General features: G+C 37.5%; 2 protein-coding genes across 3 annotated transcripts; both read left to right on the top strand.

The window, feature by feature from the left end:
• The first annotated feature begins 215 nt into the window (after window positions 1–215).
• On the top strand, window positions 216–11,340 carry LOC127635232 (organic solute transporter subunit alpha-like). 2 transcript variants are annotated; one of them, XM_052115122.1, is made up of 8 exons: window positions 216–450; window positions 1,084–1,235; window positions 8,213–8,286; window positions 8,987–9,145; window positions 9,592–9,703; window positions 9,778–9,924; window positions 10,032–10,137; window positions 10,585–11,340. In XM_052115122.1, exons 1-8 carry the CDS (start codon window positions 375–377, stop codon window positions 10,779–10,781), a joined length of 1,023 nt encoding a protein of 340 aa, XP_051971082.1. In that variant the 5' UTR covers window positions 216–374; the 3' UTR covers window positions 10,782–11,340. The 2 variants fall into 2 exon arrangements, with proteins under 2 accessions (XP_051971082.1, XP_051971083.1); XM_052115123.1 differs by lacking the exon at window positions 1,084–1,235.
• A 758-nt stretch (window positions 11,341–12,098) lies between these two features.
• LOC127635070 (pyruvate dehydrogenase (acetyl-transferring) kinase isozyme 3, mitochondrial-like) lies at window positions 12,099–24,157 on the top strand. Its single transcript, XM_052114838.1, has 11 exons — window positions 12,099–12,437; window positions 14,710–14,851; window positions 14,945–15,016; window positions 17,991–18,175; window positions 18,265–18,354; window positions 18,466–18,543; window positions 18,713–18,789; window positions 18,958–19,059; window positions 19,154–19,261; window positions 20,408–20,521; window positions 20,636–24,157. The coding sequence occupies exons 1-11, from the start codon at window positions 12,335–12,337 to the stop codon at window positions 20,777–20,779; spliced, it is 1,215 nt and encodes a 404-aa protein (XP_051970798.1). The 5' UTR covers window positions 12,099–12,334; the 3' UTR covers window positions 20,780–24,157.
• Window positions 24,158–24,337: the final 180 nt, after the last annotated feature.

Genomic DNA, 24,337 nt, shown 5'->3' with positions numbered 1-24,337 from the left:
CAATGTTTGTGTGTGTGTGTGTGTGTGTGTGTGTGTGTGTGTGTGTGTGTGTGTGTGTGTGTGTGTGTGTGTGTGTGTGTGTGTGTGTGTGACTATGTTGCGCAAGCGCAGTCGTCGGATGAATATGTGAGCCTAATTGTAATTGGTCAGGACCCATTATGATCTTCCCAGTGGATGGACGGCCCCTTTTAACAAGTGCTCATAGGATTCATCCACACTGGTAACTTTATTGCAGTTCAGACTCAGAATTCACTAATCACCAATCTAGTATCTCCACAGTCACTTTCATGACTGCTGAAAGAACCCGGTGGTTTGGACATTCGGGTTTCCACTGATTTACTTTTGGATCTTGTAAATAAACAGCTATTGTGAAGATGGACGGGTCCAATCACACACTTTTTGATCCGAGATGCAGACATGATCCTCCCTACGCAATCGATGTTATTATGCGTGAGTATCATACATTTAGTTGCTCCCTAATGCATATTTTAGTAAAAGTTGTATCTGTTTTGGCCTTAAAACTTAAAATGGTAACCATAGCATCCGTCAAAATACCATAGTTGCCACAATATAACAGTCGTGCTATGCCGCATATTCCAACAAAAAGTTAAATAAAAAAATAAAAATAAAAAAAGATATTTTGAAAGCTTTTATACGGTATAAATTCTTATGTGATTTTATTTTTGTTTTACACTTGTATCAATAAATGTGGTATTTTGGTAAAAACTATGGTAACCATGGGACATTTTGTAAGGGTGAGACTATTTGATATTACCATATTGTTTACACAGTTATTTACAATTGCCAACACTTTCTAAAGTGGAATTAATTGCTGTTTTAGGATTATAATAAACATTTTGAGACACAGAAGGGTTCATATTTATGGTGCTTACATAAAAGAAATATTACCTTTGTATACTTGAAGAAAGAATGCACAATCCGATTAATTTAATTTTGTCTAACTGCATTGATTTTTATTTGCAGCCTTCCCAGTTATTATTGTTGGTTAGAGGTGATTATATTTTGGTTGTTACAATAATTTACTACCAATGGTTTAGATGATAGTTGTTTTCTATTCTTCAGAGCTGGACATCTTTGGCATAGTTCTCTTCTCTGTGTTGACTATAATGGCCACAATGTCCATGCTGGTTTTCATTGAAGAATGCATATACATCTATAAGAAAGTACCCGCAAACAAGAAAAGTTTAATCATATGGGTAACTGGAGCAGCACCGGTAAGCTTTTTATTTATTTGTTTACTGACTGTTTCGTCAACTATGGGCATTTTTAGCGCTGTGGACTTTTAAACTATAATTTTCACACTCTCACTAGTCAAAATTGGACACACGCATCACAGGAGAAAGTTTCCATCAGATATCAAATATGCATGTGTTAATATCATTCTGTGATGGAAATGACTGATTTTTCTAATATAATGCAAGGCTGCTTTGTCTTATAAGACATTTAATAAGTGTCATTTATGTATCTGAAATACACACAATTAACTAATATGTTGACACTGTTGCATAATTTGACAATATTGTCCATCATTTTAACAGTAAAAGAATGTAATAATGCTACACGCAATGCTACATTTACTTTTATGGTAATGGCTTCTTAAAATGAAAACAGAAGTCCTTGACACATTTTACTGTTCCTGGAAGTCCCTGCGTGTCCAATCCCATTTCATTATATAGTATTTTATGTTAACAGTTATGTTTATTTGTAATACCAGATATGCACATTGTGGTGTTCTGTGTTATATTTGATGTAGTTTAGTTAATGTTTATTGCATTACTTTAGTGTCTCTACATGTGTATTATTTATTGCTCTTGGAAGAGCCGCTCTTGATGAACTTAAGTCATCATGCAGCCTTCATTAAACAACAATACATTTTAAAGTGTAAAGCAGGCTTTTGTAGTTCCAGAAGGTTAATATATCAAGTTTATATAATTTAATAATATAAACTGTTGTGAACTTTAAATATGGTACATTTCTGCCTACCACAGCTGCTGGTAGCCTATTTTACTTTAAATTTAACAGAATTGTATTGTACAGTGTCCAGTTAAATTATTGTTGGGGGGGGGGTTGACTGGCCCATTCTCAAATCTCGTTCACTTTAATACATTCAACAAAAATACTGACAATGAACACAAGAAACTATGTGTGCACATTCTTTTATTCTGCTTTGTTTAAACTTTCACCTGGCATTGTAGCTCTCGACAGCCCAAAGCATTCATAGTGTCAGGTGTCGCAATGCTTATATAAACAAGCCATTTTGGCATGAGTGCTAGTTTCAAATAGGTGAAGAGGTGAATGAACTCTTAAATTTCGGTCTGTTCCTCTCACAACACTATCATATTGCTTCAGAAGAATTGAGATCTAAAGCACAGGTGTTATGGATGACTTTAAGGTGCTTTTGGAGCTTGGACAGCCACAATCACGATCCTCTCTCATCCCTCAATCTAGTGTTTCACGGATGAAAAAAGTCATACTGGTTTTGAACGACGAGGGTGAGTAAATGATTGCAGAAAGGGCCTTTTTTATTTCAATGGTAATTCAAGTTTGTCAGTATAATTAATCAAGTTTAAGTTATTGTACAGAGTTCCTGATCGTGGCCAAAACGGCACATAGACGGTGCTGACACTTGATACTTGTAAAAAAAAAATTGCGCTAGCTAGGATGGGCAATCACAGTCGTTTAATATTACTGGATGAGGATTTTAAAAATACTATTATAGAGACTGCAAGGCTTATTTCCATTCACATGTTTGCATCCTTCCAATTATCAGTTTTTATAAAAAATATCTATCTAGTTGTAAAAATTTCTCCAAAGATAGATAAAACTTTCTGATAGTTAAATGTGAATGAATGGATGAATTTGTTCCCTATCAATTCAGTCAGAATTCTGCGTCATAGCTGGTGCTATGGGGTTATCCCATAGTTCATAGTTCTAATTGAATTAACAGAGCACTTCAATGCCTGAACAGTGCCCAACTGATGCGCACGGGCTTTCGCAACCAGTTCTCAACACCATATTACAAGCAAGAGCCCCTTCAAGACGTTTATACACATTGAAATGGCGAGTGTTCACTGATTGGTGTTCCTCCTCTCGGCACGAGGACCCTGTACAGTGCACCGTACAGCCTGTACTTCATTTTCTACAAGAACGTTTAGATGCTGGTCTCACCCCATCTATGTTCAAAGTGTATGTCGCTGCCATAGCAACCGGACATATCGTACCGGGTGGTCTATCAATAGGCAGACACCATTTGATTGTGAAATTCTTACATAGCTCGAGGCTGTTGAGACCTTCTCACCCCACCACCGTGCCAGTTTGGGAATTGGCGATTGTGTTAAAGGCACTCACAGGCCCGCAGTTCGAGCCATTGGATTAAGTGAGCTTACGCGTACTCTCAATAAAGATTGTGCTGTTTCTCACTTTGGCTTCAGTAAAATGTGTCAGGGAGCTGTCGGTCAACGATTCCTGCTTAGAGTTTGGACCTGGCTTCTTAAACCCTGGAAAGGCTATGTGCTGTAAGTTTGATGACTTTTGGCACATAGGGTGTAGGTTATGACCCTTCAGCTCTTTGTCTGCGTCACTGGTCATTTTAAAGGGTAGGCTGCCTTTAAACAAAGGCTTTCACATTGGATAGTGGATACCATTGCGCTCGCATACGACTTGTAAAAGCTCACTCCACTAGAGGCATGGCATCTTTATGAGTATTGTCTAATGGTGTTCCCTTGAAGGCATCTGCCTAGCTGCAGGTTGGGCTACTCCTAGTACTTTCGCCATATTTTACAACCTGGATGTCTCCTCTCTCTCTTCCCAGGTGCTTAATGTGAAGAAGTGTTAAACTATGTATCCTGCTGCTTACTAAGCCTGCTGCTTAGTTTATTCATACATGGTCATCCCATAAACCGCAGTTAGCGGTCACTTGTTTATAAGTTTTCACTACCCATTTGGTATACTTTGTGGTGATGGGGGTGAAGTCATCAAGTCCCTCACCAACATCCAGCAAACACAACACCAGGCCCTCATGGAGATATGCTTGGAAATGGAAATGCTGCTCCAGGCTCAAGCGGAGGACCGACAGGATTTCCGGAGCCTCATGGACCGAGAGGGGGCTGCAGCTGCGACCCCGGTGCCCACATCACCAGTGACCCTCATCAAAATGGGGCCAACCTCGATATTTTCGAGAAAACTGATGAGGTTTGGAAGTGGCCTCCTGACCAGAGGGTGGCCTGCCTGTTACCGCTAATCTCCAGGGAAGTTCAACTAGCGGCCCAACAACTTCCTGCCGCAAGCCTCCTCAACATAGAAAGACCTGAAGTAGGCCATTGTGCAATGGGTTGGCCATAGTCCTGAAAAGAACTGCCAGTGCTTCAGATCCCTGAATTTCAGAAGGTATGGCTGCACGTTTGCTTTTTCACAACAGCTCCGGGATACTTGTCAGAAATGGTTGCTGTCTGGGGGGAACCCGCAGCACCGTGGAGATTGTCAATCTGGTGACACTGGAGCAATTCATCTCCCAGCACCCTCAGGGGATGGCCGAGTGGGTCCAGTGCCACCGCCCAGCATCTCACTCAGCCCCACTTCTCTCACCCCTCCACTTTCCATCCTGTTCTGGCTCACCGGAGGTGGGGAGGAATCCCACCCAAACCCCTTCCCCAATGTAGGGGGTCCTTCCCTTTGTCTATGTCCCCCACGTCTCCTGCTCTCTCTGCTCCCCTCCCCAGTTTGTCGGGATTAACCTCACAAGTGTGGTAGGGAAGCCTGTGCTGGTCTGTTGGGGCTGCGAGGAAGCCGGGCAGGGAGGAATGGAGGAGGCGACACTGATCCGGATCCCTGATACTCCGCAGGCCACCCCCGATCAGGCAGGGGCGTATTGTATACCGGTTAGTCTAAAAGAGGATACATATCAAGTTTTGAGGCTGTTCTCAAAACTCTATCCACCAACGCTTCGTGCAAAACAGGGCATTGGGCATGGATAAACGAGTGATGGTACAGTGTGTGCATGGGGATATTCACATGTATCCGGTGGTTACCGTTGAGATAATATTCAGGGGAAAAAGTACAGTAGAGGCCACGGTTAATTCCTGATTTGCCCATCCACTGATTCTGGGAACAAATTGGCCTGATAAGAATTTCTGAAAGGAAATATGTGTGGATGGGTGCTGAAAAATTTTGTCTTTGTGTGTGACGTGCAATGCTAAGGCTGGAGAGGTGGTGTCAGGGCCATCTACGTCTGCTCTGTGTCAAGATGAGCTCTGCTCTGTGTTTCTGTCCTCAGTGGGTTCCCTCTAGAGCAGTCAGATGATGAGTCCCTCAAACATGCATTTGACAAAGTGAGAATAATCGATGGTCAACAGCTCCAGCCTAACGTTGCCCTCACATACACATATTTTTCAATTATCAAAGATAGGGTATATCGAGTGACGCTGGACAATCAAACAATAGAAAATGCAACAGTATTATTAGTACTGAAGAGCCGTTGGGAAACCCTCTTCCTGGCTTCTCACCATAATCCAATGGCTGGCCATCTAGGTCACAAAAAAATGCTCAACCAAATAATGGCCCGTTTTCATTGGCCAAGCATTTACGGGGACGTTTATAAGTGGTCTGCGGGGTGCCGTGAAAGCCAATTGGTGAATTCAATGGGCACCCCAAAAGCACCATTGTGCACTCTACCACAAATAGAGGTCCCCTTTGAAAAAATTGCCATGGACCTCGTCGGGCCATTAGAATGTACAGAACACGGGCATCACTTTGTATTAGTTCTGGTGGATTATGCAATGCAATATTTGGAAGCAGTGCCCCTGCACAACATCTCAGCACGTAGTGTTGTGAAGGCACTCTTCAGAATTATCTCCCGAGTGGGGATTCCAAAATAAATCCTCACTGATCAAGGCACTACATTTATGTCATGAACACTAGGCAAACTGTACGAATTATTAGGTATTAAATCAATTGAGTGTTTACCACCCACAAACGGATGGGTTGGTGGAACGATTTAATAAAACCGTAAAAAATATGATTCGTAAGTTCATACACAAGGATGCTAGCAATTGTGATAAGTTGCTCGATCCCCTGTTATTTGCATTTGCAGTGTTATTTGCAGGTCCCACAGGCCACAAGACGTCATATGTGAATCTTGTGAGGAGGGACCTTCAAACAGTAAGAATGAAATTTAATACATTCTTGATCTTCGAGCAAAACTCCACACTTTGGATCAACTAAAACAGGATAATTTGCTCCAAGCTCAGGAACGTCAAAGCCAACTGTATGACAGGGGCACTCGACTACGGGAATTTGCACCAGGAGATAAAGTGCTCCTATTGCTGCCCACCTCAAGCTATAAATTACCCACCATGTAGCAAGGGCCCTTTGTGATCACACGGCAAGTCTGTGATTTACCACCTCAACCTCCTAAAATCGTGGAGGGAGGTGGTCCCTGTGGCCTTGACAATGGTAGTTCCGGAGATGGCAGAGCTCGGGCCAGAGGTGACTCTCAAACTTAATTCATTCATCCCTCTCTTTTGTGGAGAACACCTCTCACCGTTGCAGCTCAAGGATGTGACCAAGTTGCAAGCGGAATTCGCATACATGTTCTCACCTCTCCCCGGTCGTACAAACCTCATAGAACACCATATCGAAACCACCCCGGGGGTGGTTGTTCGTAGCCACCTCTATCCTTCCTGAACAGGCCCAAGACCAAAAAGCAGATGAGACAGCGTCTGGGGCTGGCTGGCTTCTACCAAAGGTCAGGGCACAATACCTTGACTTTGTTGTACTGAAGCCATTTTTCCACAACTTTGGAAGTATGCCTTGGGTCATTATCCATTTGGAAGGCCCATTTGCGACCAAACTTTAACTTTCTGGCTGATGTCTTGAGATGTTGCTTCAATATATCCACATAATTTTCCTTCCTCATGATGCCATCTATTTTGTAAAGTGCACCAGTCCTTCCTGCAGCAAAATACCCCCACAACATGAGGCTGCCACCCCAATGCTTCACGGTTGGAATGGTGTTCTTTGGCTTGCAACCCTCACCCTTTTTCCTCCAAACATAACGATGGTCATTATGGCCAAACAGTTCCATTTTTGTTTCATCAGACCAGATGACATTTCTCCAAAAAGTAAGATCTTTGTCCCCATGTGCGCTTGCACTCTGTAATCTGTCTTTTTTATGGCAGTTTTGGAGCAGTGGCTTCTTCCTTGCTGAGCAGCCTTTCGGGTTATGTCAATACTGAACTCGTTTTACTGTGGATATAGATACTTGTTTCCTCTAGCATCTTCACAAGGTCCTTTTGCTGTTGTTCTGGGATTGATTTGCACTTTTTGCAACAAACCTACATTAATCTCTAGGAGACTGAATGCATCTCCTTTCTGAGCGGTATGATGGCTACGTGGTCCCATGGTGTTTATATTTGCATACTATTGTTTGTAGTCCAAACAATAGGAAAGGTGGAAACAAAATGGAGGTCCAAAAATATTTTTCTGAGGTCATGGCTGAGTCCTTTTGATTTCCCTATGATGTCAAGCAAAGAGGTACTGAGTTTTAAGGCAGGCCTTAAAATACATCCACAGGTACACCTCCAATTCAGTGCACCTCCTGTCAGAAGCTAATTGTCTAAAGGCTTGACATAATTTTCTGGGATTTTCCAAGCTGCTTAATGGCACAGTTAACTTGGTGTATGTAAACTCCTGACCCATTGGAATTGTGATAGTCAATTAAAAGTGAAACAATCTGTCTGTAAACAATTGTTGGAAAAATTAATTAAAGTAGATATCCTAAATGATTTGTATAATATAGTTTGATAATATGAAATCTGTGGAACAATCGTGACGGTGACATGAAAAACACTGGGCAGACAACAGGGGATCGTGACAGGAGTGGTTAAAATGAGTTTTAATAACTTCAACCTAAGTGTATGTAAACTTCTGACTTCGACTGTACAAGTATATGCTCTGTTTGTTATCACGTGCGTCTCTGTCTACCATATTGTATCTTAAAAGGCTTTTGTTAATAATTCAACCTAACTAATTGGAACTGACATGATAATTAATCTTTATCAGTACTCCACTCAGTACTTGGACAGAAAAGTGAAGCAATGATTCATTTAGTCATTTGTATTTGCTATACTTGCCAGGATAATTGATAAACTGTCTCAAGTTTGAACTTTGGAGATTTTATGTTTATCTTTTTCAGGTCATTGCTACCATGTCTTGCTTGGGCATGTGGGTTCCAAGAGCCACGATGTTCACTGACATGACATCAACCACGTGAGTTCACTGTGAGGGCTCTGAACTTTTGTTTACATGTGATTTATAAAAATGTATATGTGATGTATTTGAAACTTATATGTGATGTATCTCTCTTTTTTTTTTTTTCCATCGAATTAAAGTGAAAAGAGACTGGGCCAAACTCCACAATGACAAAAAGCCCCATAAGTATAATGTAATATTGGTCCACGTGACTATTTTATTTTAAGTGTTTTTTTTTGGGTTTTTTTTGTCTTTTGAAGCCATACAAAAGTTTTGTGTGAAGAACAGTTTGAAATTGTAGTCTTTATTCTCTGATAATCTTTCCTTCATGGCACAAAGTGCTTTTTTGTCATTTTGAAGCTTGGACAAACCTAGTTCCCTTTCACATTCATTATGTGGGAAAAAAAGATTATAAATAAAAACAGCATGGATATTTAAAAAAAAACATACAAGTTTGGAATGACATGGAATGAATTTTCTTAGATTTTTGTGCACAATATCCTTTTATCCTTTAAAAAAGTTTTGGAATCTCCAAAAAATCATCTTGAAGTGGTTGAAAGAACAGAAAATGGCCCACTGCAGACAGCTAACCATTGTATCCAGAATTTTACTAAAAGAACTTCATTCAACTATATGTGGGTGTGTGAGCATGTGGGGAATGCAGAAAGAAGAGGAGAGTTAGAGAAGGTATTCATGACATTTCTAACTCAATTGGCAGATACTTTGCAATAGTGATCTTTAAGTTCCTGATTCTTATGATTGAAGAGGTCGGAGGGGATGATGCACTTCTTCAACGCTCTGAGAAAAAGTCATTTAAGATCAGCACAGGACCCTGTTGCTGCTGCTGCCCATGTCTGCCAGATGTTGCTGTCACACGGTAATCAGACCTTAAAATGTGCTGCCAGTTCCTACATTCAAATACAACTAGATTTTTATACCTTCTGAATAAAATGTCAGTTGTGCTTGCTCATGAAAAAGCACACCTTGGAGTCTTATTTAAAAACTTTACGCACTTCAATTGGAATGTGGAGCAAGTTGGCCATTATTTGTCAGTATCTTGTCAGTAACTGGTAAGGGTGAATGCATAGCAGGCCATTCAACTCTTCTGCAAACATGGAGCCTCTTATGTGCTTGTTAGTATGTTACCTTAACAGGCACCTCAGGGCCATTGCACACTTTGCATAAAGGAGTTATTTGCAGCTCTTAGAACCACTAAGTGTTATGCAAGACTTTCGTTATTAAACTCAAAAGGTTATAATGTGACTTGGAATTTGAACTCAAATTTGACATGTTTTCTGTAAAAATTGTGCTTTGCTTTTTCAGACGATCTCTGTTTATATTGAAACTGGGGTCCTTCCAGTTTGCTCTGTTAAAATGTATCTTGACCATCCTTTCGATTGTCCTCTGGACCAACGGTAACTTCAATGTAGCTGATGTAAGTATAGACTATGAAGCTGATTTCTGAAGTTGGCTAATTTTATTGATGAAATTAAGTTCTCTGATTCGTAGGTGGCGATGAATGGAGGAGCCATATGGATAAACTGTTTTCTAGGCTTTGTCCTTGTTGTTGCACTTTGGCCTGTTGCAATCATGTTCATGCATGTGCGAGTGTCAATACACACCCTTAAAATCATCCCTAAATATGCCATGTATCAGGTATGTGTTTTTACATTATTTTTGGAAGTTCCTTACCAATTTTAAATTGCTCCCCTTTATAATTAGTCATGTTGCATTTTGATTCAGTGATTATATCTGCCCTGTAGTTGGTGCTGATTCTCAGCCAGCTGCAAAGTGCCATCATCAACATATTGGCAATCAATGGCATTATTACCTGCGCTCCACCCTACACCTCCCAGGCCCGTGGATACTGTAAGTACCTTTAGACAGCTAAACAATTTCATGGGGTGGACCCAAATATATGATGTAATAATAACAACCGCAAAAATAATGTACTCTGGTTTAATTAAACAAGTGCAATTTAACAACAAATATAGCGCTTATAATGGAAAAGAGCTACCCATCTTGTGGTTGGTTGCCTTTTTTTTTATTTTATTTTTTTTATTCTGCATTTGAATATGACGTCTCTTCAGCTCGGACATACTAGGCAATTAGCATTAAGCATATTCGGATATAGGGATAGTGATGTCTGATTTGTGTGTAACGGTCATGGACATTCATGGGTCAAAAAGTGTGGGAAGTTGGAGACCTGGACACTACAATCCTGCTAATTGACCATTCATCCATTGAACATTTGTTTACACTCACTTCTCTGGCATAAGTGACTCTCAAATATAACTTCTCAATTTCTTCTTCCAGTGATGAGTCAGCAACTGTTGATCGTAGAGATGTTCATCATTACATTAGTGACTCGGATTTTATATAGACGACATTATGACCCTATACCAGAAGAGGATGGCGACGAGGAGACAAAGAGTGCCCTTTCCTCAAAAAAAAAAAAGCAGTGGATATTGCATGAGAAGAACAAACTGTTGCATGTGAATGAGACTATATAATATATTGGAGGACATTGTTGTACAAAGTAAGTGGTGAACAATGATGGTTATTATCTTTTGTATTTTCTTTATTAATCAGTGTATAAGGCCACTATAATCTTGTATTAAATAGACTGTTCCAAATCTGTTCTTTTATTGACATTACTGGAAGTTAATGGGTCACAGAATTTGAGTGTTAAGTCAGTCATGACTTTGAAGGTGCTGATATTGATATTTACACTTCATAAAACTCAAATTATCAATTTGTATTGAGCACACTGCAACATCCGAGCTAGTGGAATGTTTTTGTTTCTTACAGTGTAACTTCCCTATGATGCTTGACCATCAGTATTGTTTTTTTGTTGTTGGTATTGTTTCTTGTTGATGGGACAGCATTGAGTAATCATAGTCCAAATTCCTAATGAGATAAAGTCATTTATATTGGTTAACGATACATAGGGACTTTTGGAATTGCAAAAAGGTTAAATGGGATTAATGTATGGTGCTCTGTGTTACCTTTTATAATATCTGTCATTTCAAACTATTTAATACAGATTTGTCCAATAAAAATGTATTTCGTCTGCACACATTACTGACAATAAATATGTATACAGCTACATACAGTTGAAGTCAGAAGTTTACATACACATTAGCCAAATATATTTAAGTTTTTCCACAATTCCTGACATGTAATCGTAGAAAACATTCCCTGTCTAAAGTCAGTTAGGATCACTACTTTATTTTAAGAATTTGAAATTTTTTACTTTCTATTTTTGCGCTTTTGCTGAAAGTTTCAAATGGAAAGTTGTACTATATATACATTACAGTATACTGTATATATACACCGATCAGCCACAACATTAAAACCCCCTTCCTAATATTGTGTAGGTCCTCCTCGTGCCACCAATACAGCGCCAACCCGCATCTCAGAATAGCATTCTGTTCTTCTCACCACAGTTGTATAGAGCAGTTATCCGAGTTTATATACTGTAGACTTTGTCAGTTCGAACCAGTCTGGGCATTCTCTGTTGACCTCTCTCATCATCGATTTGTTTCCATCCACAGAACTGCCGCTCACTGGATTTTTTGGTTTTGTTTTGGGCACCATTTGGAGGTGCTATTCTGAGATGCGGGTTGGCGCTGATTTGGCGACACTAGAGGTACCTACGCACTAGGCAGGTGGTTTTAATGTTGTGGCTATTCGGTGAATGAAACCTTAAACTGAAACCATATGATAGGCGTTGTGATGAGCTAAAGGATTTCACCAATCGCTAAACACTGTCTATTTTTTTCCGGGTTATCGTCAGCCAATCGCAACGCTGTCTGTTAAAATCATGGTCGGTTGTGTGTGCGCCGTTGTGTACGTGCTGTTAAGCGCAACAATGTTTCTCCGTGGCTGGGATGGAAAAGATATAGACACTCACTTTTAATGCAATGGCCCAATATATCGATCATTTCAAACGGAGTTGAATGTTCGGATACCATGGGAGGATATCCCATTGCCATGATCCCATTTTAAAGAGATTTCTTCATTAACAGCTTGGCCTCGGTCGATTCCCATTTGTCTCCTCACAATGAGACTGTACGCATTTCTTCTGAAGAACAGTTTACCAAAGATAGAATTTTATTCAAGGTTTTCACCATCGCCCCTGTCAATCAAACAGTTTCTGGAATTTGGTAAGTGCACGCGCATCCATCACGAGCGTTGACGGTCACAGCAACACTTGTTACGTTTCGGTTTAATGCAGCATTAATTATGGCTATGTTGTTCATTTCAGAAAAAAATTATTTCGTAGCACATTATGATTTTTGTTTTATTTTAGTGTTGGAAATTTGTCACGTTTAAAAAAAAAACGTTATTAAATGTATTGTTAATTTATTGATATTAAGAATCTCATGGCATTTGTATTAATATTCATTTTTGAGTCTTAACGTGATTATAGCTTGATTATAATCGTATATTATGATTTGATCCCTATATGCAAAACATTATGTTTACGTTCATGTGTTGCGGAAGTAGAGGAGCCATACGTTAGAGCAGACTCGTCTTGATGACAACTGTATCCTGTATGTTAGAAAAAGAGAAGCTTTGACCATTGTAGGTCATTCAGACGCAATGTCATATATTTTTTTTTATCATTGCTGACGTAATTTACTCAATTGCATCATGTCAAGCAGTCTCTCAAAACATTTTCAGTTCATATAATTGAATATGCATTAAAGTCACCCTTCATATTCATTCTAAGCACTTTAATATGAGGGAGAGGCAATTTGCACTGAATTTAGAATGTACTCTTCTATCTGTATATAATGTAGGCTAAATGGGATTATATACAACTCAGTCAACAATTAGCCACATAAAAACTTTAAGGCCCACAGAGCAAATATACTAATGGCACATCAGGGACCGTTGTGTAGTGTCATGGTGTTGAGATTATGATAATGACTCAGCTGTTGACACATTTTCCGATAAGAGGTCCTAGGTAAAATTAATTGTTTGTTCTTTTCTTTTTCTTTTGGCATTCTTACAATGACATCACTGAAAAATGTGTCAGAAGGGTTATGTAACAAGGGCAGGGCATGACATCATACAATCCTAATCAGTTATAAAGATGGATATTTCTCCCAAAAATGAAAATTCTCTCATCATTCACTCACCCCCATGGCAACCCAGATGATATTGTTTCTTCTGCTGAACACAAACAAAGATTTTTAGAAGAATACATCAGCTCTGTCGTAAAATCGTATTTTATCTAAATTACACAATGATGATTAATCGACTTTATAGACATTACAGTTTTATCGTCTGTTAATGCTGATATTCTGTAAAGCTGCTTTGAAACAATGTGTGTTGTGAAAGGCGCTATACAAATAAAATTGACTTGACTTGACTTGACTTGACTCTGTAGGTCCATACAGTGCAAATCAACAGGGTCCAAAACTTTGAAGCTCAAAAAGCACATAAAGGCAGCACAAAAATTAATCCATGCAACTCTAGTGGTTTATTCCATATCTTCTTGTAAAATATGATACAGTGTGGGTGAGAAATAGATTAGGATTTAAGTCTATTTTGCTCCCTGGCCAGTAGGTAGCGATATGCACCAAGAATGTGAATCACCAAAAACAAAAGATAAATGTGACATTTATAGTAAATTATAGTAATAAAGGTCTTAAATATTGATCTGTGTCTCACCCACACCTATAATATCGCATCAGAAGATGTGGATTAAACCACTGGAGTTATATACTGTTCTGTGCAAAAGTTTTAGGCACTTGTGAATATTGTTGCATAGCAAGGATGTCTTCAAATATAATGACATAAATAGTTTTAATTTATCACTTAATGTCATACAAAGTCCAGTAAACATAAAAAGCTAAATCAATATTCGGTGTGACCACCTTTGCCTGTAAAACAGCACTAATTCTCCTAGGTACACCTGGACACAGTTTTTCTTGGTTGTTGGCAGATTGGATGTTCCAAGCTTCTTGGAGAATTCTCCACAGTTCTTCAATCTATTTAGGCTGTCTCAACTCCTTCTGCTTCTGTATGTAAACTCAGACTGACACGATGTTCAGTGAGGGGCTCTGTTGGTGCCATGACATCTATTGCAAGGCTCCTTGTTCTTCTATTCTAATCTTTTCTATTGGCAAAAATCGTGTTTGGGAGTCTAACATTTATATTTCCTATCGACACACTAAAGCTGAAGATATAAATAACCATCTTAAGACAAATGCTTTTGTGAAACATCTTATGTGCAGACTTGCTTTTTTTAATAAAGCAATGTACAGACTTTTGCACAGTAATGTACATTGCTTTATTGTGACTTTATATGCTTTTTGATTTTAAGGTATGGATAATGAGACATTTTTCATCGCTTTGACATTTGTAATCAACACCATTCCCCCTGCCCATAACTTTTTCTCAATATTCTGGTTGCTGGTTTTGTAGGTAGGGATAATGCATGTGAGAAGACGTCTTATATGTTCCTGCGTAAGGAGCTGCCGGTGCGTCTGGCAAATACCATGAGAGAGGTGAATCTTCTGCCTGATAAACTGCTCAGTCAACCGTCAGTCAAACTGGTGCAGAAATGGTGAGTATAGATGAAATAAAATAGAGCATGTCAGATTTACATAATATTGAAGCCTGTACAGATGCAACCAGTATGTGCCAAATCTCTCCACAGGTACATGCAAAGTTTCTTTGAACTACTAGAGTTTGAAAACCGGAAGCCAGAAGATTCGCATGCTCTCAATGAGTGAGTTCTATTTTAACAATTTAGAATTGTATTTTTATCTATTTGTTAGTACTTATTGCTTTTTATGCTGTGTACTAGGCAGTGCTTGTTCTGTGCAGTGGATGGCTGCTCTTTTATTGTGGGCTTTTGCAGGGCATGTTATTGTATTTTCATGCTAGGTGAATTCAGGCCAGGGTTGAAAACAGGGGTTCTGATAGTAATGCTGAGAGCGGTCCTGACATTGGAAAAAAAATAGAGAAGCATGCTGGGTCAGCAAAAACAGAAAAAGAATCTCACTCTTGTGCCAATAATTAAATTACTCTTACCATTTTGTCAATTATTTATACAAAAATACTATAGAATACTGCACCATGAGTGATTTAACCTAATGCAAAAAGATTTTGGACTGTTTTTCGTGACTGCTTTGGGTTGATAGATATTATGTAATGATTTATCAGCAGTAGTTAGACACAATAAAAATGTGGAACTGTTTACCCAAAAAATCTAAATCTGTAATTATTTATTCACCCTTGTTCCAAACCCATTTGTCTGGCTTCTTAGTCCATGCAACTCCAACGTGATATTACTTTGTATGATGAACAGACTAAAATGTAAGTAGTTATTTACTTGAATCACTAATCAATCTATGTATATAGAGCCCAAATCAAATATAGCCACAAGTCAATAAGATTTAGCCCTTAAATCCATAGGTGTTTTGCCCAACATTATTCCATACCTTAAGTCTTTAGCAACCCGGCATGTATATTGTTTTTAAATAGATCTACAAAGTGCCCAGATACTGTCCATTTTTTTCATAATAATTAGATACAGTGATACGTAAGGCGGTTCATTTCGTCAGTCGGTTGTTATCACCAAATAACCCTTATAGGGAGATCAGGACCATGACGCCAAGCAGAGGGGTCTCGTATCACTATAAAGGGGTTTCTTTGGCAATAACAACTGACTGACTGTACATTATCACACTTATTACATGGCTACAAACCAAAAAAATAAATACATGGACATAAAATATTGATTTGAATAATGTTTATTAATGTGTAATAAATCCACCTCTGGTTTTCAGTTGAAGTTCTGTTGGTGTTATTTTTGTGAAAATGACCTTCTGACTGCCCATTATCCAGCCTATTATAAGACTACTTGCCAAATAAACAAATAAAAGGACATGAAACATTAATTTGCATTGAAATTATGTAATTATGTGAGAATAAATAAATCACTGAACAGCTGAAATTTATCTCTGGTTTGCGTCAAAATTCTTCTGGTGTTTATTTTGAAATTAATGAATGTCTGACTGCTCATTGGTTATCTTATTACAAGTGTACTTGCCAAATAAATACATAAATGCACATGAAACATTGATTGGAGTTGAAAATATTTTATTAGCTTACTTGTAGAGATCGCACAGTGATCAGAGAAGCAGGAGAGATTGCTCGCAAATACCAGATAAGCGTCCTAAAGGCCTCGATGTACTTCCTTCGAAATCCAAGAACGACTGGGTGTGATGTAATTTAGAACAAAATCTGGCCTAAAAGAAGATGTTTTTGGCATTCGTTTCGGTGGTTCTTAACAGCTCACTGGGGCAAACATTTAGGAAAAATTATTACCGGCTGCTAAACATCTTCTTACTGCCATTGGTCCGTGTCATCGTTAGTGTGACCTGGAGCTCCAAGTAACTTGAGGCCAAAGGCTAATTTTGTTTACATTGATCAGTGAGTCAAAATCAGTCAACATGAACACATCGATGTGCAGAGTTGTTAGCGAGCTTGTGGAAATGTACCTACATCTGTACGATTGCACAAAGTAATTGATAACACATTTTGAAAGTTTTACATGTAGTGTCCTCATATTTAAATGTACTTCTAAATGCCTCCCACATCTGTGTGGTCTGAAGGTTCGGAAACAGTATATTGTTGCTTGGCTGTTTAGAACTTCTTTTTACCCCTGAATGAAGAATAAAGAACCTCTACGGAAGTATATTGAGGCCTTAATACGAGGTGGTGCGGTTGTTACAGAGAAATGTCTGACTGCTAGACGGTGCCGTTGACCAATCAGGAACAAGTATTCCAGAAAGCATTGTTCTAATAGAATAGTATATATTGTGATTTTTATAAAAAAAAATATATATATATTTTGAATTAACATGATTCATAACTTCCATACTGAAATTTCATGAGACACAACTGGCAGTCAAACACATATTGAGCTAAACATAACACTTAAACTGCACATGTTTATTTTCTCAGGCACTTTTTAAGATGTAAATAAATGCACAACTAATATAATTTCAATGACAATAGTCAAATCATACTGTTCATGTGTTGTACTTGCTATAGTTTACTTCCACATTGCTTTTTCATCAAATAGCAATGTCAAATGAAAATCAAGTCAATCACTAAAACAACTGCTCCACCTTGAGTAAAAAATAGCTTGTATAAGATGTATGTGTAGATGCATATGAGATACTGATAATTTACCATTGTTGCACAGAAAATCATTTGTATGAAAATGTTTCTAATTTGTCTTGTAATAAACTAATAAATACTGTATTTATCCTGTGGTAGTAAATTTATATAGATATGAAATAATCATAAAAGTATGATTTATGGAATGTATAGGATTTATGGCGACACTATTACATACAGCATCTCTGTACTTTAATGACCCTATACATTTTTGGTAATTAAGCATTTATAAAAAAATATATGTTTGTACACTAAATGAAAAAATGAATGAGGTACACTAAAGGCCAGAGGTATGCATTAAAGGGTTACACCTCATATAAAGTGATTGTATGCCTTCAGTACTTTTTAAAACTTTAAAGTGAGTCACTATCAACTCCTATTGTAGGGAAATCGCAATAAGAGAGGAAGAAGTCATGTGGGTTTGGAATGATATTGGATGAGTAAATAATGACAGGACTTTCATTTTTGGGTGAATTTTCCCTTTAACTATTTATCAACTTAATTTTTTGTAGCTTCCTGGAGACTCTTATTGATATCAGAAATAGACACAATGATGTGGTCCCGACCATGGCCCAGGGAGTGATCGAATATAAGGAGAAGTTTGGTTTCGACCCATTTGTCAGCTCCAATATCCAGTACTTTTTGGACCGCTTCTACACCAATCGAATCTCCTTTCGCATGCTCATCAACCAGCACAGTACGTAAGAGAGAAAAACACCACATATTGGACCACAGCCAATATTAAGTATTCATTTTCTACTGTAATCACTTTTCTCTTCATTACAGCTCTCCTCTTTGGCAATGACATCAACCCAGCCCATCCCAAACACATTGGCAGTATTGATCCCAACTGCGGTGTGGCCGAAGTGGTGACCGGTAAGTTCATTGTTGCCCTCTTTTACAGAGCTGTTCTGTCCTATAGGAAAACTATCCTTATCTTTTTGGATTTTGTGCTCCTCTGATTTTGCAACTTGATCTTGTTTTCAGATGCATATGAGACTGCCAAGATGGTGTGTGAGCAATATTATCTAGCTGCCCCAGAGCTGAAGATAGAAGAATTCAATGGTATATGTTCTCAACTAGCCTTATTGTGCATGTTGGTTAATGCATTTGTTTGTAGGTTTAGTTTCAGGCTCACAGAAATGTATATGCAATGTTTAAGGTTTACTTCATGTTCTTTTAATAATTTAGACTGCAAACTGAAATATAATGCCAATATTTTACACTTGTATAGCCAAGGCTTCTAAAAAACCCATCCAGGCTGTTTATGTGCCCTCCCACCTGTTCCATATGCTGTTTGAATTGTTCAAGGTAAGTCTCAAAAACTTTGACATACTCAATTTAATACTAAAAGTACTTTAGTATGAGGTAATTCTCAATATGTATCTCACATGCAGTTCAAGCTTTAGTGGTGCATATCTGTGTTCTTTTCTCAAAGCCCTAACATGTTAATGTAACAACTTGTGTTTGTATTTTTAGAATGCAATGCGGGCCACGGTTGAGCTTCACGAGGGCAGTAACGAGGGTCTTCCCCCTATAAAAGCAAAAGTGACCCTGGGGAAGGAAGATCTGTCTGTGAAGGTCTCTTTTTTTTTTTTTTTTTGCAGATCAGTTTTCTTTGCAAACATATAAACATGGCATGCCTTGACCCTAAACGTCTTGTGTTTTTATCTAGATCAGTGACAGGGGAGGGGGTGTGGCTTTACGGAAGATTGACAGGCTGTTCAACTACACCTACTCTACTGCACCAACTCCCAGTTTGGACTCTAAACGAGTGCCATTGGTAAAGAAAAGTGACAACTGTATTCTTGGAGTATATTTTGTCAGCATTTACTCTCCCTATGCCATTCCAAACCCATATTTCTGACTTTCTTCTGTGGAACTCAAATGGAAATGTTTTGCAGAATGTTGACGTAACTCTTTTCCATACAATGAAAGCATACAGTCCACACACAAGCTCCGAAAAGGACAAAAAGCACCATAAAAGTAGTCCAGGTGACTCATGCACTACATTCCAAATCTTCAGATGCCATACAATAGCTTTGCGTGAGGAAAACAACACTAAAGGAAACTAATATCCCAGAATCAATACACGTTAAGCTAAATTGAATGCCTTTATGGCATAACTTTTATTACTGCAAAAATTTATTTTGGCTCGTCTCTCAGTGTTGCATTATCAATGGAAGTGAATAGGGCCAATTTTTGGAGGGTTTAAAGGCAGAAATGTGAAGCTTATAATTGTATAAAAGCACTTACATTAATACTTCTATTAAACCTTGTGTATTATTTGAGCTGTAAAGTTATTTACATTATTGTTTTGGCAACAAATTTGCCAAATGTGGATATAACTTTACACAGACAAGTTAATAAGCACTAAAATTATGTTAACATGCATTTTGTTTACATCTTTCGGCTATACTTTTGAAACGGTGTGTATTTTAACATTTACGCATTGGCCCCACTCACTTCCATTGTAAGTGCCTCACTTTAACCCAGATTTTAGCTTTTTGTTTTTAAACAATCGAAGGGACAACTTAAAATACATTTTTGAGGAAATCAATTATGCCACCGATGCTGTCGATTGAGCTTAATTTATTTTGGAATATTTATAAGTCATTATTCACTGATAATATTCAGCTCTCAAAGTCAAATTATTTTCGTATAGGATACTTTTATGGTGCTTTTTTTTTTTTGGCCTCTTTGGAGATTGAAACTGTATACTTCCATTGCTTGGAAAAGAGCAAAGTCAACTTTCTGCTAATCTTCTGCTTTTGTGTTCCACCGATTAAAGAAAGTCATACAGGTTTGGAATAACATAAGGGTGAGTAAATGATGGTAATTTTTATTTTTGGTTTAACTAATCGTTTAATGTATCCTACAACTTTAAATGTAGCATTGTTTATTGTAACCTAATCTCCATGTACTATAGGCTGGTTTTGGGCATGGCTTGCCGATTTCCAGATTGTACGCACGCTACTTTCAAGGGGACCTGAAACTGTACTCAATGGAAGGGGTGGGAACAGATGCTGTTATCTATCTGAAGGTAAGAGCAGCTCAGATTTTTGCACTTCAGCAGAAGCTGCCTTTATTGTAATTCTTTCCTTGTTTCAATAACGGGTTTCCAATGACATCCACCACTGCCTTCTTTTCTGACCAGGCTCTCTCCAGTGAATCATTTGAGCGTCTGCCCGTCTTTAACAAATCTGCTTGGCGGCACTATCAAGGTGGCCCAGGAGCGGATGACTGGAGCAACCCCAGCAAAGAGCCCAGAGATGCCTCCAAATACAAGGCCAAAAGATAACTGCACTTCATCCAAAATGTCCAACTGTACCCATTTACAGACCTTCTACATTTTTGTCTAGCTTCTGTTGCCATGGCAACATCACATCAATGCTGAGTGTTCTGTACTTGTTAGCATTACCAGAGCAGATGATGTAAGTGTCATTTAGTCTCTGTTCCTTCTTTGTGCAGCTACAGATGTAAGATACAGAGCCTCCTTTTAGCGTCTTCCAGAGCAGTCTTGTGCAAAGGGTGAAACTTGTGTGCCCAGAGGGTCAAATACTTTGGTTCTCATTTAATTGTGCCACACAGTAGAGCCCCTGTTGGAGTTCCTGCCACAGTCAGAGAAGGAAGCCTGGAGTTTGAGATCAAAATGAAGAGCATTTATTTTACAGCCATTCAGAGATACGCAGGCTATAGAGCACTGCAAATGGCCTAATGGAGAACCATTTTGAAAAGAAAAGACTCAGGAGAAATGAAAATATTTTATTTAGAAAATGGTTGAATCTCGCAGAACCTGTCAAGATTATGTACAGGTCATATTTCTCCCAAAAATCAAAAAGAAAAATTATATTTTGAATATAACATGTAAAGAATATAAAGACGTTATATTCTTATATTTTGTATAATGAAAATTAAGCCTATTTTATGACCATTACGATGATTTTTTTTTTTTCATTGTGACTTTATTTTAATGACAATTAAGCTAAGTAAGTATGTACTGTGATTATTGCAATGCAGAAAAAAAATAAAGATATATTTTTTATATTTAAATATATTATAAAAGTGACATATAAAGAATGGCAAATAAATAATAAATGGCAGTATTTGTATTTAATGCTGAAATTAATTATAATTATATTTTTTAATCATTTGTCTGGACAGGATCATGAAAAATATATATTTTTTTTTTCTGTATTCATGGTCATTAGAATTTAGAAGGAAAATTGCTTGATTGCCATAAAAAATTATGTCACAATGTAAGAAACCTTAATAGTCCTAAAGCAAGGCTTTGTTTTATTTGTATTTTTACATGAAATATGACCTGGACATTCATTCCATAAGTGAATATGCATAACTGATGTTTCTAAGAATGGAGGAATGCACTTTTAAACAAAATCTAAATTGTTTCTACTACTAATGTATTTTATTTTATTTATTTAACCAAACCCAAACTTATTTTGACTTCTCTCCCTAGTTGTGCATTTGTGTAGGGCTGTACTGATATCAATTCTGCCATGTTAGAAACTCAGCTGGGCTGCAGTCACTTTTAATGGCAAGTAGCAGAGTATTTACAGGAGTACATCTCCTACAATTAACTTAGATAGTAGGTCAGCAATACAGAGCTTCCTGTTAATGTATATGAATGGACACAGTGATAAAACTGTTAAAGAACAATGCATACTGCACAACAGCTTATCATAGCATAACTAACTTTTGTTTTTGTCTTAAAGCTGAAGTATGTAACTTTTTCAGTGTTAAAATACTTCCTCCTATCCCAGCTTAATATGAAAAGATAACTATAAGTAAGCCATTTATAGGTAATTGTCTTAAAATCTGTAAACACTGTGTCTATGTGGCGCTATGAAAATTCCTCTGTTTTGAGCCACCTGTCTCAATAGAGACAATAACACTGACTCAACCAATGGGATGAGTTGTTGGCAGGAATATCTGTGTTTTTTTTTTGTTTTTGTTTTTTATCAATGGAAGATGGGGGGTGTATTCAAAAAGCTGTTTTGAAAACTATGTTTATTTTTGCAATCATGTTTGACGGCACTAGTGGCACAGAAATGACATACTTCAGCTTTAAAAAAAACATGTACTTCTTTAAAAAAAAATTGACCCATTATGGTGACATTAGATGGAGAATATTTGAAAGAAATTTGCTTGCAGACATTATTGAAACAGATTGTAACATTGTTTAGATTGTGTAGAGTCCCATCAAAGTGTTGAAATGTTACAGCAACACGTGTTTGAGAATAAATGCATAACTAGATAAAAAAAAAAAATCATAGAAGTAATTTCACTTAATGATGTCATTGTCAGCAATCAGTGTTATTAACTGTGAGAGATAGAGGCAAACATAAATGGACTGGATTCTCATGAGCTTTATTCTGATTTAGGAGTGTTTTGGGGCAATTATGCATTGAAGAGTTGTTTGAATGAAATACATTGCCGTGTTTCCAATGCTTACAAGCTTAATTTGGCCCTGCATGTGTCCCACTGTGTTAAAATCACTGTGTCCAAGCAGTACTTCACAAAAAATACCCGATCATGCATCACTTAACTGTTCTTTTGAATGCACAAGTATTTTGAGGTGGACCTGAATGATATTGCTATAGTTAGGTAACTTTTGCCTCTTTTTAGAATTTTTGCTTTTACAAATTTGCAAAAGATTGACATTTGTTTATGCTTCACTTTGTGTATCTTTACAGCAACACTCCATGGTTAATCCCTCAAAATCTGTCAAGAACATGCCTAGGTCATATTTCACACAAAAATGCAAAGACAAATATGGGAAGTGATGTTTTGTGTAAAGAAATAGAACGAACCCCACCTCCAAATTATGACATTTTCATAATAATGGCTTCACAAATAGGATTAATAGAATTTAGGGTGAAATATGACCTGGACATTTCTGTCATAGGAAAAAAAAACATTAAAAAGCATTTACAATTGTCTTAATGCTGGTTTGTGGTGTTTGGAGGTCTTTTTCTGACTTAAGACATTTTTTTGGTGATGATCATAATATAGCACCTTACTTTTTGTCATACTCTTATTAAAATATATATTTCAGTATTCATTTTAAAGGATTTGTAGAATGGTTTTAATTTTGTTTATTTAGACAATGAAGAAAGCACTTTGACGCCTTGAACGCCTTATGTGTTCTGAAGAGCAGACTGAAGTATGCAAGCATATATTCTTGTAAAAAAAAGCCTCAGTCTTTGTAACAAGCTCAAATATAGTTGATTTTGCCAGTATACTCTTGTTTGTGCATGCATGCAGTCTGTTAATGTAAAAAACACATTGGGAAATCTGTTTAGCTTCACAGAGATTACTGTCCTATACAAGTGAACAGATATTTTAGTGGTTCATAACTTTTCAGGTGGAACAGACATTTGTGTGTGTGTGTTTTCGTGATACTTTTGTTTTTGGAAGTTTCTTATACTTGATTAGTAAAATGCCACTGCTTGTAGATAAATGCCGTTTAAAACAATGTTTTAACCAAGTGTTCAATTATTTTGTGTAATGCTGAAATAGTTTGGAACCTGACATTCTATACACACTTATCATTTATTGCAATGAAGATATTGATCTATTAACATTCCTTCTGAAGTACCTATTAAAAAATGAACAATAAAGGCATCTTCCAATACTACCATCCATTTGTGTTATTTAAAGTAACTCATAACATTTAAAGGGATACTTCACCCAAAAATGAAAATTCTGTCATCATTTACTCACCCTCATATTGTTCCAAACTTGTATAAATTATTTTCATTTCCATATTTTAATCACCATTAATTTTCTTTGATAGGATTCTTTTTTTGAGCTTGTCTATTTTTTATTTATTTATTTT

Source organism: Xyrauchen texanus, chromosome 42, assembly GCF_025860055.1.
Source record: "Xyrauchen texanus isolate HMW12.3.18 chromosome 42, RBS_HiC_50CHRs, whole genome shotgun sequence".
NCBI classification, from domain to species: domain Eukaryota; kingdom Metazoa; phylum Chordata; class Actinopteri; order Cypriniformes; family Catostomidae; genus Xyrauchen; species Xyrauchen texanus.
This window is presented reverse-complemented; position numbering and strand designations above follow the sequence as displayed.